General features: G+C 38.9%; 1 protein-coding gene across 1 annotated transcript in view; it reads left to right on the top strand.

Moving 5' to 3' along the window:
- The window catches only part of Mtus2 (microtubule associated scaffold protein 2), a 507,691-nt gene that overhangs the window by 91,644 nt on the left and 400,460 nt on the right, over positions 1-15,587 (top strand). The window contains exon 3 of the mRNA XM_008825049.1: positions 2,606-2,803. Within this exon, the coding sequence (XP_008823271.1) occupies positions 2,606-2,803 (198 nt within the window). The remainder of the gene's footprint in view (positions 1-2,605; positions 2,804-15,587) is intronic.

Genomic DNA, 15,587 nt, shown 5'->3' with positions numbered 1-15,587 from the left:
TATCTTCTTGATTGATTGTTCCTTTGATCAAAATGAAATAGCCCTCTTTGTCTTTTCTGGTTAGTTTCAGTTTAAAGTCTATTTTGTCAGACATTAGGATTGCTACGCCTGCTTTTTTCTTAGTGCCATTTGCTTGGTATAGTTTTTTCCATCCTTTCACTTTAAGATAGTGTCTGTCCTTGAAAGTGAGATGGGTTTCTTGCAGACAAGAAAAAGATGGGTTTTGTTTCTTAACCCATTCATGTAGTCTGTGTCTTTTGATTGGGGAGTTCAGTCCATTAATATTTAGTTATTAATGAAAGATGAGTATTGAATCCTGTCATTTTTATTTCTATTTACATTTGTGATGTAGCTGTACTTTTTCACAGGTATACATTCAATGAATTTCTTTCTGCAACTCCTTGGGTATAGTCATTCCTTTTTTCACCTCTTTGTATTGCTTCCAGAACTATCTGAAGGACTGGTTTTGTGGACATGAATTCCTTCAGCCTATTTATGTCATGAAAGATTTTTCTTTCCCCTTCAACTATAATAGACATTTTGGCTTGGTATAGTAATCTGGGTTGGCATCTGGGGTCGTTTAAAACTGGGAATATTTTGGTCCAGGCTCTTCTGGCTTTCATAGTTTTCACTGAAAAGACAGGTATAATCCTAATGGGTTTTCCTTTATATGGGACCTGTTGTTTTTCTTTTGCAGGTTCCAGTATTGTCTCTTTGTTCTGTATGTTTAGTGTTTTTACTATGATGTGCCGTGGATAGTTTCTTTTCTAGTCCTGTCTCTTTGGTGTTTTTTATGCTTCTTTCATTTGTATGGGCATGTCTTTCTTTAATTTTGGGAAGTTTTCTTCTAAAATTCTGTTGAAGAGCTGGTCCATACCATTATCTTGAGATTCTTTTCCTTCTTGTATGCCTATGATTCGGAGTTTGGTCTTTTTATGGTATCACACAATTCCTGCATATTCCATTCTTGTGCTTTCTTAAATTTTTCATAATCTTTGCTTGAGTGGTCTAGTTCATCCACTTTTATCTTCCAGTCTTGATATTCTGTTTTCCATTTCATTCATCCTATTTTTGAGGCTTTCTCCTCTCGTTTTTAATTGGCTTACTGAGTGATTCACTTCCTTCTTCATTTCAGCCTGAGTGGTCTTCAATATTTCTAACTCTTTTCTGAATTCATTCGGAAGTTTATCCCTATCTTCCTTCAGCTTTGATTTGTGTGTTCTTTAAAGTCACTGAATTTTTTTATCATGTTTATAATTGTTCTTTTGAGTTTCTTGTCCTGTATTCTCTCTAGGGGTTTCTCATTGTACTCCTCTAGAGAGCTATTGGTGTTTGGTGGGGATATGTTATTTTGATTTTTCATGTTATTATTTTTTCTCTGTGAATTTCTTTTGCAGTTTCTGATTCTTGTGTGAGACTCAAACCTTCAAGTTGCAGTCTGCTTCTCTTTGTAAACTTTATGTGCCTTTGTGGTTTACTTTTTGGGCATGAAAAGCTGGTTTGTCTAAGCTTCCGGTTCTCTCTTTTGATATTATATTGGAGTGGCCAAATTGTTTTTGTCTTCAGGAATTCCCACAGATGCCTAAGTCAGATGAGGATCAGATGCTCTCAGGCTTTCTCATAAGGTCTGGATCCCTCCAGGAAAGATGTTGTCCTCAGGAATTTTGTGTTCAAATGGCCTGGGCTCAGGGCCCAGGAAAGATGCTGATCTCTGGCAGCTGGTGGCCCTGCCCTGAGGAATGCAAAGGGAGGTAGGGACAGGAAGAGGCCCCAAGGGCTCCTGGGGACAGTAGGGCGGAACTGGGTTGGACTGGATGCAAAGGATCAGGAAGCAGTGGTGGCTCCAAGCAGAGGTCAGCCCCGGTATCTGGGGTGCCAAGACAAGAAATGGGCCAGTACCCAGGCTAAGAGAAGAGACAGGGCAGGGGAGCTGGGATGGTGAATGAGGCTTGGGGAGTCAAGGCATGGTGGGCACTGATGGATTTACCCAGGAAAAAGGCTGGCAGGTTGTGCAGCCCAGGGAAGCAGAGGGAAGTGAGGGCAGGACCAGGCCCAGAGGGCTCTTGGGGACCATGAGAATGAAATAGGTTGGTTTGGATACAAAGGATCAGGAAGCAGTGGTAGTTCTGGGCCAAGAGGTCCGTCCGGGTGTCCAGGAAAGAGGCTGCCAGATTGTTCAGCCTACGGAAGCAGAGTCCTCTTTTTTTTAAAAAAAAAAATATTTTACTTATTATTTTTATTTTTATGTGTATGAGTGTATTGCCTACATGTAGGTAAGTACATCCATGTTGTGCAGTGCCCATGGAGGACAGAAGAGGCCATTGGATCCCCTAGAACTGGAGTTACAGACAGTTGTTAGCTGCTGTGTGGGTGCTGGGATTTGAACCCAGGTCTTCTACAAGAACAATCAGTGTTCTCAACTGCTGAGCCATCTCTCCAGCCCCGGGGCGGGGGGGAGAGTTTCTCTTAAAGATTGGTTGCTAGTGTGCAGAATAGGACCAACCCTATGAGATTAGTCAGAGTGTAACCAACAGAGTCACACTCTGTGACATTCTGCATTTTGCTGTTAACTGATCATTTTTCTTTTGGTTTTGATTTATTTTAGCAGATCTAAAGAAAGCCTCCAGTTCAAATGCTGCAAAGTCCAGCCTCCCAAAATCTGGGCTTCGTCCTCCTGGGTACTCTCGTCTCCCAGCAGCCAAGCTGGCGGCGTTTGGCTTCGTGCGGAGCTCCAGCGTCTCTGCAGTGCCCAGCACCCAGTCCCTGGATAGTGTGCAGCCAGAGCAGAGCCGACCAGTCACTCGTGAGTGGGGCAAAGGGGCCAAGGGATGGGTGGAGGGACCACCTGTACCCTTCGGGGCTGATTGCAAGCAGAGTGAAGAGATAGTGCTTTGATGGCAGGGATTATGGATAATATAAGATTCTGGTGAGATTTGGGGGCTCTTAGATCATATCCCAGGAACACAGCTTTGCTAGTTCAGCTTATGAAAATAGCAGCATGGTAGCATGGTACTGGAATTTGTTCCCCCCCCTTTTTTTTTGTCTTGAGTGTTGGCCTTTTGCAAACTGTAGGCCACATGGAAGTCCTTTAGAAATATCAGCCAAATTAGGAATTACCCCAGAGCACAGTAGATATGCTAGAATTGGAAGAATTATATAGAGCTGTATTTGCAGATGTGTAATTCACAGTTTTAGACATTCACACACATACTGCTGACCAACATCACCACTGACTATGGCTTGCTTTATTTGAGGCACTGTTAAGTGAGTCATTATGAATGTATTAGTGTTTCCTAGGCTACCATGGCTCAACTGTGACTCTTCCTATTTGGCCTTCTTGGGTCCTGAGGGTGTAAGTGATAACAAATGTAGGGAAAGGCCCCCTGTGATGCCCTCTAGACCTGGGGTGGCAGGGACTACTTGGGTCACAATGGTTCCATAGGGACTCCTCCCTCCATCTTGACCTCAGTCTTTGGATCACTAGTCCAATACCACTGGACAGTGATGTTTGAGTCACATGCATGTCTGTGTCTTTTTATGACTTACCCAAGCTCTTGGTAAGTGGAGCAATATGGAGAAATGAATTATGTTCATAGCCCACTAGAACATGGAGGTACCTTACTGTCTAGATTGCCCTTCATAGCTGAGCTGCTGTGTTTCGCTCTTAAGCTGAGCAAGTCACAGGCATGAGTTAAATGTCTTTACTTTCTATTAGTGAAGCTCTACATTGTGGTGCTCACCATGTTCCTGAGGCTCAGGTACTATAGTCCCTGCAGTTTGCTCTCAGAACACATCTGTTCCCACTTTCCATCTGTCCCCTGGGCCATCTCACACATCGTATTAGGTCGTGGCTCCCTGGACACAGTCCTCACAGTTCTCTAGTCTTGACCTCTCTCTAGAGCCATGTACCTGCATTTCCAATGACCAACCACTATCTCTAGACAGGTGACCCAGGTCACCTCAGACTGAACATTTTGAACATTTTCCAAAAACCAATTTTTTTTCTAAGCAACACTTCCTTCCTCCTCCAAACTTGCCCTATTGTTTAGTGAGTCCTGTGATCTTCTGGCACCTCAATCTGGAAATTTCAGAGCAAACTTTCCTTCTGCTCCGTGTTTTCCATCCTTTCTAGTCAGTAATCACCTCTGGTCAGTCGCCTCTGGTATTTTCTCTGTCTTTGTCTTCTCTTGTCATCTTCATTGAAGTCAGAAGTAACTGCTACCTAAGCCGTACCTGATCCTCTCCAGTCTCCAAGGCTCACACTCTGGGATGATTTTCTCTTTCACCTGTTTGGTGCCTCCTTCAACTCTAGATTTCTGAACATTTTAAGTCCTCCATTTTCTGTCTCAAGCCTCCTCTCCTTTTCTTGATATGTACCCTCAACTAGCCAACCAGAGTTCACATTTTCCTCTAAGCACTTTCTTCCTCCTGGCCTTTGAGTTTTGATTTCAGCCATTCACCTGTGGAATGCACCTTTCATCTACCTCTTTCTCCCATAGCTCTCTGTAGAGTAGGTGACTTTCAGGAACATTCTAAATCCTTTAAAATGCCAATCCAATATCATATTTTTCTTCTATGAACTCCTAGGTCCCTTTACTTATATCACTTTTATCTCTATGTATATACTATACATTTAGATTTTTAGTTCTGCGTACTTTCTCCCTAGTCAGTTATAAATTTGTTGAGCATAGAGGTTGTGCTTCCTAACAATCTTAGTATCTCTTACACTAAAGCACGATGTTCTTTATACTATTCAATTTTAAGGAAATTTCTGTCTGTGTGGGAAAAAGCTTTAGAGAATAATTTGAGTAGCTTTCATAGTAGTTTATTTGGGGGATTGCATTTCTAACCTTATGTACATATTTTGATAGTCGGTGAAGTTTATAATTCTGTTTTCACAATTTTCTAGAATCCTACAAATAGTATTTTCATTAACTGTACTATGTATAATTTATACAAGTGAAAGAATAAAATAGAAAAGATAATCTTATCATATAAGGTATGCTTACATTTAGAGATAAATCTTCACATGTTGACCTAGTAGTCTAATAACCTGTTTATCTCCTTGTATATACTTAGTCATTTCAAAAGACTCATTCTGAAACTACTGCTGAGGTCATTCATGAGATAATCTCTAAATTTCCAATCTTAGATGCCTTGAGTTGGAAAGATGAGATAAACTCACTGAATTATTTAGTTTTAGGTCTTAAAAAATTAGTATATCTCCCTTTAATTATTTAATAGGATTTGGTTCTGGGGATAATATTAAGTAGAAAATCACTAGGTTTTTAGGAAGGTTAATCAGTGAAAATGAGGGTTAATAGTAAAGTGTTCTGCAATATGAACTCAGCATTATGCTCATGAATAGTATAAAATGCATTTACATACATAGCTCACTTGATTATCTGTGTCTGACATGCATTTTAAGTAAGTTCAGAGTTGACAAGAAGTGTTATTAATAACTCCTACAGGAACAGCCATTAGCCTATCTCATATTCCATTGGCAAAGAGGGAGTCATTTTTTATTCATGGAAAAAGGAGCTGACAGTGGCTTAAGAGGTCAGATTTCAGAAAAGCTGTTTCCCATTTGAGTGTAAGCCTTATTGACATCTTTGTTCATGTTTTATTTCTGGACAGTCGTGTCTACACAGGGATGGGGAGAGAGTGTGACCTTGTTTTGTTTTTAAGCAAGTTTCCCATGTATGGTTGTAAGCTAAACTGAAAGTATGTAGAACATATTTTTATTTGTAGTAAAAATAATGTCTATAAGAAGAGTCTTGTTTTTCTTGGCTGTCCCATTTTGCAAAGATTAGCTTGTCTCCTTCCCCTCCATTATGGCATGGTTTGAACATCTCCCCCCATATATTTAGCACTTAGACAACTCTGACCTGGACTCCAGGGCCCTTACCCTCATGGGGACTGGGGAGATAGGATGATAGGCCCATGCTGTGACTGATGGCTGCACAGCTCTGGAGCACAGGTGGAGGAGGCAGCATGTGATGGACATATGATTTTCCCTGAGCTGCCAGAGCTGCAGTAAGAAAGGACTTAGTGTCCTATAGGGCCTCTCTAGGCTGGCTCTGTGCTACTGTGTTCTGTCTTCATATTAATTATGCCACATTGGATTTCAATAATGATAGCATTTTGGTTTACTGTAAAAATGTTACAATAAAAACCAAAACAGAAAATAAAACAAAAACTGGAGGTAGGGGATGATAGATTTTTTTTAAAGATTGAAGATTATTTGAAAATTATTGAAACTATAGGATGAAACTGTAAGGGTTCATTGCAGGGCTTATTTCCCTTTCATATGTCTGAAAGCTTCCATTAAAAGAGGTTAAAATCTTACCATCTCCTTGACTGGTTTTATTTCTTTTTCATTTTATTTATTTTTTTCATGTTTTTAAACAGTTTTTATTGAGCTTTTGTAATTTCATGCAACAGTTCTTAATCAAACTTAGATCTCTCCCCAATCCATGCCTCTCCCATCCCCTCACTGGACCTCATATAGTCCGCCATACATGTTAAGTCCTATCTAGTCAAACATTTGTACCCAGATGACCTTCAGTGTAGATTTGTCCACTGGAGTCTAGTCAGCCCATCTAGAGATCATATGTAAGGCATACTCTCCCTCACCCAGCAGCAATCCATCTCCAATAGTTCTCAGTTTAGTGCCAGCCACCATCCATTTTTCTCCTCCCCTCTGAGCCCTTGTTTAATTGAGTTGGGATGGGTCCTGTGCTTGATGCCACCACTGCCGCAGGTTCACATGTACAAGAGTTCAGTGGCCTGAAAGCCTCTGCTTCCCTGTGTTCAGGAGCAAGCCCCCTCTTCTGTAATGGTTCCTGAGCTGTGGGTGGCTGAGGTTCAATATAGGAGTCTTATCCCAGGATACACACACTGCAGTCTCTTATGCTTTTAAACTTGGCCAGTTGTGGCCTCCTGTGTGTATCACACTCTGTTATATAAGGAAGCTTTACTGGTTAGAGTTGCGGGATACATTAGTTTTTTCTCTACTTGTTCCACTATGTTCCATGAGCCTTAGGTATAGAGTTGCAACTGCAGATGTGTCACCTAGTACCAGGCATTTCTCAGACATATATTCTCTGTGTCTGACCAGTTGTAGAATTCTGCAGTAGCCTCCATCTTTACAAAAAGAAGCTTCTTTGATGAGTGGTGCATGGTGTGCTTGTCTGTAAATATAAGGATCCATATTTAGCATATGGTAAGAAATTTTAATTTTTTTAGAGATATGACATAGATAGGATTTTCTCCAGGATCTTTGTCCTTTACTGCCTTGTGTATTTGGCTGAGTTTACAGTGTCACCCATGAGTTCATTCCCATTGAGAGGGCTTTAAGCCCAATTAGATAGCTGTTGATTACCCCCAGATAAGAGTACCACTACTGCACCAATAGTGGTAGTTTGGCCTGCTGGTCATTGTGGTTATTAGGCTTTAGGGCTGGGTTGGACTGTTGATTGATTTTTCTCCCTTGGCAGTTTGCATATTATCATCTAGCATTATGATAGCTAAACTTTGGTTAGAAGGCTTTCTGCTCTATTGCTCTAAGTCCTGTAACTGAAGTATGTCCTGTCTTCTTCATATCTACTAGTTCTGGGAGATGATCAAGAGTTTGGGCAATAGCCTGTGTTATTTTGGGAATCTTCTGAACCACTCTCACGAACCACTCGAAGGGAGGTCTCTTCTGCCTGGCACTGTGTTCCTTGCCAAGCAGCTCCCACGTATACATATGCACTAATGTTTAGACACTATATGTGCATTTCTAGAAAGATCTTAAATACCTTTTATATTTTTCTTCCAGCTTTATTGAGTTATAATGCACAAAAGAAATTTTTTCAAAATATGTGATGTTTTAGTATATACATATATTATGAAATAATCACTACCTCAAGCTAATTAACATTATATCACCTCATATAGTTACTATGTATGTGTGTTGAGAATCTTGCAGACCTTAGTGTATTTCATGTACACACACATAATTGTTAGCTGTCAACACCGTAGCTCCAGAAAACTTATTCATCTTACATAACTGAAACTTTGTACTGTTTGTTTTTGCTGGTGGAAGACGAAGACTCTAGAGACAGTGGGATTTGCATCTTACCTCTTCCATTTATTACATCTATGACTTTGGGAAAGCTACTTTCTATACTGCTGTTTCTTCTTAGTAAATTAATGTTAATAATAATTAAAGTAGGTTTAAAATGATCAATATGGCTAATGGGCTAATTGGAGCATTAAATGGAATTAATATGTACAAAGTACTTAAAACAAGGCTTTGCTAAAAAATAACAATTTTTTTTCTGAAGCCATTTCTATTCATGGGCCATGTGCATAATAAAGTTCATTGTTGAGGTTCAAAAGCTCAGGTAGAAAAATGGCCATGTTGGATTAACAATGTCCAGTTGGGGGTCAGGAAACTGGTAAAGATGATGTCTAAGTCTTAGAGATGACACTCATTCCAGTTCTAACATTTTATAATTACCTCCTATGTTATCTGTAATAGCTATGAAATTATCAAAGAATCAATAAAAATATGTTTAAAAACTTTGAGTATTAAACTAAAACATATTATTTATGAGGTTTGAAGATGAAAGCTAATAAGTTGATTTTCATGCAGTTCTCGTTGGGGCTATGAGTTTGTGGTCTTTTTTTAAGATTTTACTTTTAATTATGTGTGTGTGTCTGTGGGCATGTGCATAAGAATGCAAGTTCCCTCAGAGGCCAGAAGAGGGCATTGAGTACCCCAGAGGTAGAGTTAAAGGGAGTTGTGAGCCCCCTGATATAGGTGCTGGGGGCCAAACTCAGGTCTTCTGTGAGAGTACTACGTACTCTTGACTGCTGAGTCATCTTTCCAACCCTAGTCATTTTGATATTTAAATAAAATAAAGGCAAAGAAATTCAGAGGGGACTATACCAAGTCTTTACCATATTATAACCTGTAAGGAAATATATTCAATTAGGTTCCCTTTAAAAGAAATATGTTTATGAAAGGTGACTAATACATTGCACATTAATCTAAGCTGATGGCATTTAAACTCTCTGCTCAAAATAGAACTGAGTGTTGGAGCTGACTTTATTTCTGTGGCTTCGCAATGTCTGCTGGGAAAAAAAACGGAATGTTTGATTTCACAGCACGAAGGGCTTCATCCAGCTCACATTTTGCTGGAGTCTGATTTCCTCTGTACCGGAATTTACTTTGTTGAATATCTCGATTCAGTTTGGGTGGGTGGGGAACAGAGAGGAGTGAGAACAAAAACCAAAATAAGTTCTAATTTTCTGTGGAAATGCGGAAGTCAAACAAATGTCACTGATGGATATGAGTATCTGGTTCCCTAGAATCTATAATTATGTAATTTGAACTATTCTTTATAAGGAAAAAAATAGAATAATTTTCACTGAATCTTACTGATGATTTTCCCAGTGATTCCAACACATTCTTTTCTTCCTCTTCACTTTCTTCATGCATGTTTATAAAGAACACAATTTTTCTAAATGCTACTTAACACTGCTTATAAGTGAAAATAAATTTTATCATACAAATAGCACTGATCTAACCTTTATCTACTTTGACTCATGTAATCTGAGAAAAAATGGTTAAAAGTCACATTGCCCTCAAAAATGTTTTCAGGTTTATAAGTACCATATTTTATCTTTCAAAATGCTTAATGAAGAAGAAACAATACCTTGATCTATGGAAACTGTAGTTAAAAATCAGAAATATGCCACACTCATGTACATACCATTCATTAAAATCAAGTCAATTTAACCTCAGTAAATGCAGATATTGATGTGGTTTGAGTAAGTGTCCATCAAAGGACCATATATCAAAGAATTGGTCACCAGTCTCTGGCACTCTTGGGAGATGGGGCCCAGAGGGAGGAAGTTAGGTCATTGGGGATGTTCTCTTAAAAGGAATATTGGAACCAAAGCCCTTTCCTTTCTCTGTTTCCTGGTTGCCACAAGGTAAGTAGCTATCCTTTTACATGTAGATTGAAAACTCCAAAACCATGAGCCAAAACAAATCTATCTCCATGCCTTTCGTGGTGCTTGAGATCAATTCAGAACCCTTAAGCATGCTAGGTAAGTGCTCTGCCTCTGAGCTGTACCTCTAGCCTTTGGGTCTTCTGAGATAGACTCTTACTCTATGTAGCTCAGATGGAATTCAGCTTGTGATCCTTTTATGTCTGCCTCCCTCCCAAGGGTCTACATTACATGTGAGTGCCACCATGGCCTCTTTTCCTCTTTGTATTTGCTCACCTCAGATATTTGTCTAAGTGATAAAAAGCTAACTAATATAGGTATTTATTACAAAGTTGGGAGAGATTTAGCTTGATCATGCTTGGTTCTCAAGAACAGTTGGATCTCTGTGGGTTTTTTAATATAAAACATAGAACGACTACCATGGTCTTAAGTAAGTAATAATTGGACTTATATTAGAGGAAAATTAAGATGATAATGGTGAATAGTTTGGAAAATGAAAACTGGGTATCAGAGATCTTCATTCCGCCAAAATTAGGTATGCTTCACTTTTGGACCAGACATTATCATTCACGTATGAGAAGGAAATTTGAGAATATGAACACAGAGAATAGCCTAAAGTTTATACTGCCCCTTTTCTATAAAATACAGGGCCATGATATAATTTGGAAATTACTTGCCCTGCCCTGTACCTAAGTCTGGACAATTTGGTCATTGGCTCAGTACCAGACAGAGACAAGAAAGTATAAGGAGGTACAGGAAGAGGAGAAAGCAAGCCTTCAGATTTAATACTTAGGTCCAGAGTGTCTCTAAAGTGAGTTCGAGCAAAATGTATAAAGGCAATGTACAAAGGGACAAGGAGGTAAAGGTGGAGCATGTAGATCGAAACTGAGAACTTTGCTGGAAGAAAGGAGTGCCAGTGAAGACTTGCAGCACAGCAGGGAAAGCTGCTCTGTTGTATGCTTGCTTTTGCAAAGTTTCTAAGCACATGTACAAACGTTATGCTCAGAGTAGGATCCAGTGAAAGAGGAGATGCTGAACACGGCACCAGATGAGAAAAGTAGATGGAGAAATTTCTGGAGCAAATAGGGGAGAGTGAAATCTCACAGTCCAGTAGAGCAGATAGCCATAAAGATGGAAAGGATAAATGGGAAGAAATTAGATGGAAGGAAAAGAGCTAACAGAGTTCACATTGGGGGACCTCATTTGTCTCAGATAAGTAAGAAGTATGGTGGTTACAGAGGGACAGCATGATAGTGTGGGTGTGGGATTACATTAAGTAAAAAGATGTTAATGGTTTCTTTGAGCAAGATACTTCAAGTTATTCAGGTGAATGGGAGGGTTGCAGAGTTGCACAGAAGACCCATTTGATGTTGGAGGAAATAATTTTATGTTAGAACCATTATAACAGATTGGAGAACTGTCTCTAGTGATGTAGTGTATCACTTCTTTCCAGGTTTTCTTCTCATTGTACTGTAAATTATAGAAATGGAAAGTTGGAGTGAGTATGCGATGTCTCTCAGGAGAATCAAATTAAAGTGATATGTAAATACAACTCTGCAGAAGCAAAGGTGTTGGTTGAAGTGAGCCCTGAGCCCTTCCTCTGTCTCTCCCATCTCTGTGCATCCAGCTGTACCAATCTCAGAGAGACTTCATTGAGCTCAATTGGAAATCGGTGATTTTATGGGAAATATGTCTAGTTGGCTAAAGATCATTGCTATAGAGGGTAAATTCTCTTCTAAAATTGAAATTCCTAGTAATCATTAATGAATGAGGCATTTTTCTTTGTTTGTTTTGAGGCAGGGTCTCCCTGTAGCCCCAACTGGCCTGGAACTCAATATGTAGACCAGGCTGACCTTGAACTCACAGATATCTGCCTGCCTCTGCCTCCTGAGTGCTGAGATTAAAGGCATGCACCACCATGCCCAGCTGAAGCATTTTTATTATTTGCTGGTTCAACCTGGCAGAACTTCCTGTGATGATGAAGTGACCAGCTCTGTGTTCTTGGAGCCATAACCTTGATTACACAGGCTATTGAGCCATTGAAATGTGGCTGATATAATTGAAGAAATTAACCTTCAATTTCACTTAATTTCTACGTCATAGAATCGGTTTGGGTTTTCTAAAAGACATAATACTTGGGGCTGGAGAGGTGGCTCAGCAGTTAAGAACACTGGTTGTTCTTGCAGAAGACCTGGGTTCGAATTCCAGCACCCACATGGCAGCTAACTACTGTCCGTAACTCCAGTCAGGGGATCTGGCAGCTTCTTCTGACCTCCGCAGGCATTGCATGACACAGGTGCACCTACCTACATTCAGGCAATACACATATGTACATAAAATAAAAATAATGAATAAAATTTTATAAAAAGACATACTACTTCTAGTCATAGTATGTTTAAGCTTCATGACATGCATTTCTTTCTCTATGTGGTGATATCCCTCCTGGATCCTTGAATCTACGAATCTTCCTGGGTTGGTGACCAGAACTCTTAAAGATTTTATATTTGAAAGGTTAAAAACTCATTCAATATTATGTCTTACAGGACTTATACTGAGTTCAATATTGTATAACTGTATTAATTCAACAGCGAACCTAAAAATTTTATAGCCACTTTTGAAAGAGATGTATCTTTGCTCTTGGAACTGTTAATGAGTATGTTAAAGCTGTAATGAAGTGCTTCTTCTAAAAAAATTATAGGACATCAGACACAAGCACCACAGATTATAGTTTCCAGATTAGTATATAAAATGATTCCAGATGATAGACATCCACTAATCTTAGACAGACTTTAACTGTTATAAAGGTTTTAACTAAATCTGGATACAAGTTGTATTGATTTAAACATAAGTTCTTTAATTTCAAACACATCAATATTTGTAATATTTTCATGTTGATTATAAAATATAAAATTGCAGATTATAAAATATAAAATTGCTAACCCCCCCCAAAATCTTTTATTTTATTTTCTTAAATCTTTGTATAGAGTTTAGGTCTAGGGAGAATTTTCTAAATCCATAGATACCACTGCTATCTCTTCTTGGTTGTTTTATAAGTTTACAACACAATCATGAGACCAGGTCATAGAAGGTGGAATAATCCACCTATAGAGTTATCATTTTCATAAAATAGAGTAAATTTAGCTTATATTTTATTCAAGATATATTCATGGAATGTAAATATAATTCCATCTCTATCTAGACAGAGTTGGAATATCCAGAAGACAAGAAAAAAGTGGACAGGAAAAGAGAAGTATATGAAATCAAGGTATAGATAGAAAGCATTTGATAAGGCAGCTTTGCTGAGAAACTACCCGGAAGGAATTAAAGAGCCACCATGCTCCATCACCTAGTTCTGCTTCCTGGTGATCCTGTGCTCAGCTGCTCTTGTGCTTTGTCCCTCGCCCCAACACAGGGAAACAACAAGAAAGAGCCAGTTCTAAAGTATAAGCTAAAGGTAGAAGATGCAGAGATTTGTATTTCCAATGAGGGAGAATGCCAAGTTCCTCTTGAAATGTTATTCTTGAAAAGGTACTTTTACATAAAAAGAAAATATCAGTTCTATAAAATGATGAGATGAGAGAATTAGTAAATCCCATTAGGCACCTCCCATTGCACTTCCTGAACAAGAGCAGTCTAAATGAAAGTAAGGCCCAAGAGGAACATGTAGCATCAGTGATATGAAACTCACATTTTCATCTCTAGCAGATGCCACCAGCTGAAATCAAGTATTACAGACTTTGTGATCAAGAATATTGGGATCTCGTTAAAGTTTTAAGTGCTATAAATATGTCCATTCAGCAGGATAGGAGGCAAGAAAATTTATATGTGATGAACGTTATTACGTTTTAGCCCTAAATTGACATTTTATCTTAGTTGAATCAGTACAGGTTGTAGTGTGGGAGGCAGTTTTGATTTCTTTATTTATTTTTGTAAAAATAACTTCACTAGCTAATATTTCAGTATTGAAGAGTATTGTACCTGTGTAAACAGGGTGCTAGAATCTGCTGGTTCTTTTCTGGCCATGTCACCAGGATGATTTTGACCAGGCTGCATGATAAGTAGATAGAGTCATGATAAGTAGATAGAGTCATTAAACACTAGGTCTTGTATTTTCTTTATTCTTCTTTTGATTTAGCTTATCCTGTCAAAAATCACAAAGAAAATATAATGATTTAAGCATTGGAAAAATTATTGGTATATACTACAAATAATCTATCTTTTGTATCCTTGTTTCTAATTCATCTCTCAATTATGTGTGAAAATTTCTTCTTTTGGTTTTTCCTACCTTTAAATAAGCAATGTGATAAAATACAAGGAAGGAGATCTGGATGAGCAACCAGGACTACTGGGTGACATCCTGTATGCTTACAGTCACCCATTGTGTAGTCTTAGGCAAGCTACTTTATTTGTATGGTCCTCAGGTTTCTTGTGTGTTTGTGTGGATATGTGTATGTGTGTGGTATACGAATGCCTGAATGTATGCTTGCCTGTGTGCATGCACTTTGGAGGCTGATATTGGGATGTCTCCCTCAATCACTTCTACCTCTTGTTTTTTTGAGACAGGGTTTCTCACTGAACCCGAAGCTTATTGTTTCAGCTATAGTGACTGGCTGGCCAGCGAGCCCCCAGGATCAGCCTCTCTCTGCTTCCCAGCTCTGGGTCACAGCTTTTTACATGGGTGCTGGGATCCAAACTCAGATCCTTATACTTGCACAGCAAGCACTCTACCCTTTGGACCACCTTCCCAGTCTAGACTTCAAGTTCTTCATTGGCGAAATGAGACATTTGGGCTTCATATGATTAACATTTTCTCTAGATGACTCTAAAACACACAGAAAGTCTCATAAATGCCAGGGTATGTATGTTTATTCTATTTTCTGATCATGGAGCCATAAAATCATATCAATCAGATCAACCAGTAATTATAAGGTTATTATAAGCCTTTCCTCTGTTGTATAGATTGTGTAGGCAGTGTGTGGTTTTGCTGTGGAACACACTAACATGTAAATAAACATGAGACAGCTTTCCATAAATTTACCTTGGTGCCTGGTCTGAGAGGCCCTACTGTCTCTGCTGTGTGAGGGTTAGGTGGGTTTCACCTCACATATCTGCTTGTCAGGCAATTTTAGACCTGTAAAGATAACAGGACTACACGGAGAAAAGCTAACCCATGAACAGGAATTAGATATATTGACAATGCATCCTGTTTACCATGGATATATAAAATAGATTACAATATATGTTAGGTTTTGATATAAATGTCTAGTCCCCTACCAAGGACATAGTGAGGACTGAAAGTCCTCATATGATCACTAAGATATTGGGACTTTGCTTTTTAGATGAGGACCCTTAATCTCTGTTCTGTTTATGTACTAATTCAAAGTTACCTCTGATTGACATGTCATAGGATTGCTAAGTAGGATTATTGCTTCAAACAGTTCTATGAGGTTCTCTTGCTTCCATTTCCTTCCCACAGGAGAACTTTCCGTTTCTGTCCTTGGTGCTTTCTCTGGTTTGAGTACCTTCTTTGTTCTCTGTGTGCTGGAGTACTATGGGCAAGGAATGAAATATTTTTTTTAATA

This window comes from Nannospalax galili, unplaced genomic scaffold (genome assembly GCF_000622305.1).
Source record: "Nannospalax galili isolate Female #2095 unplaced genomic scaffold, S.galili_v1.0 scaffold768, whole genome shotgun sequence".
In the NCBI taxonomy this organism is placed as follows: Eukaryota; Metazoa; Chordata; class Mammalia; order Rodentia; family Spalacidae; genus Nannospalax; species Nannospalax galili.
This window is presented reverse-complemented; position numbering and strand designations above follow the sequence as displayed.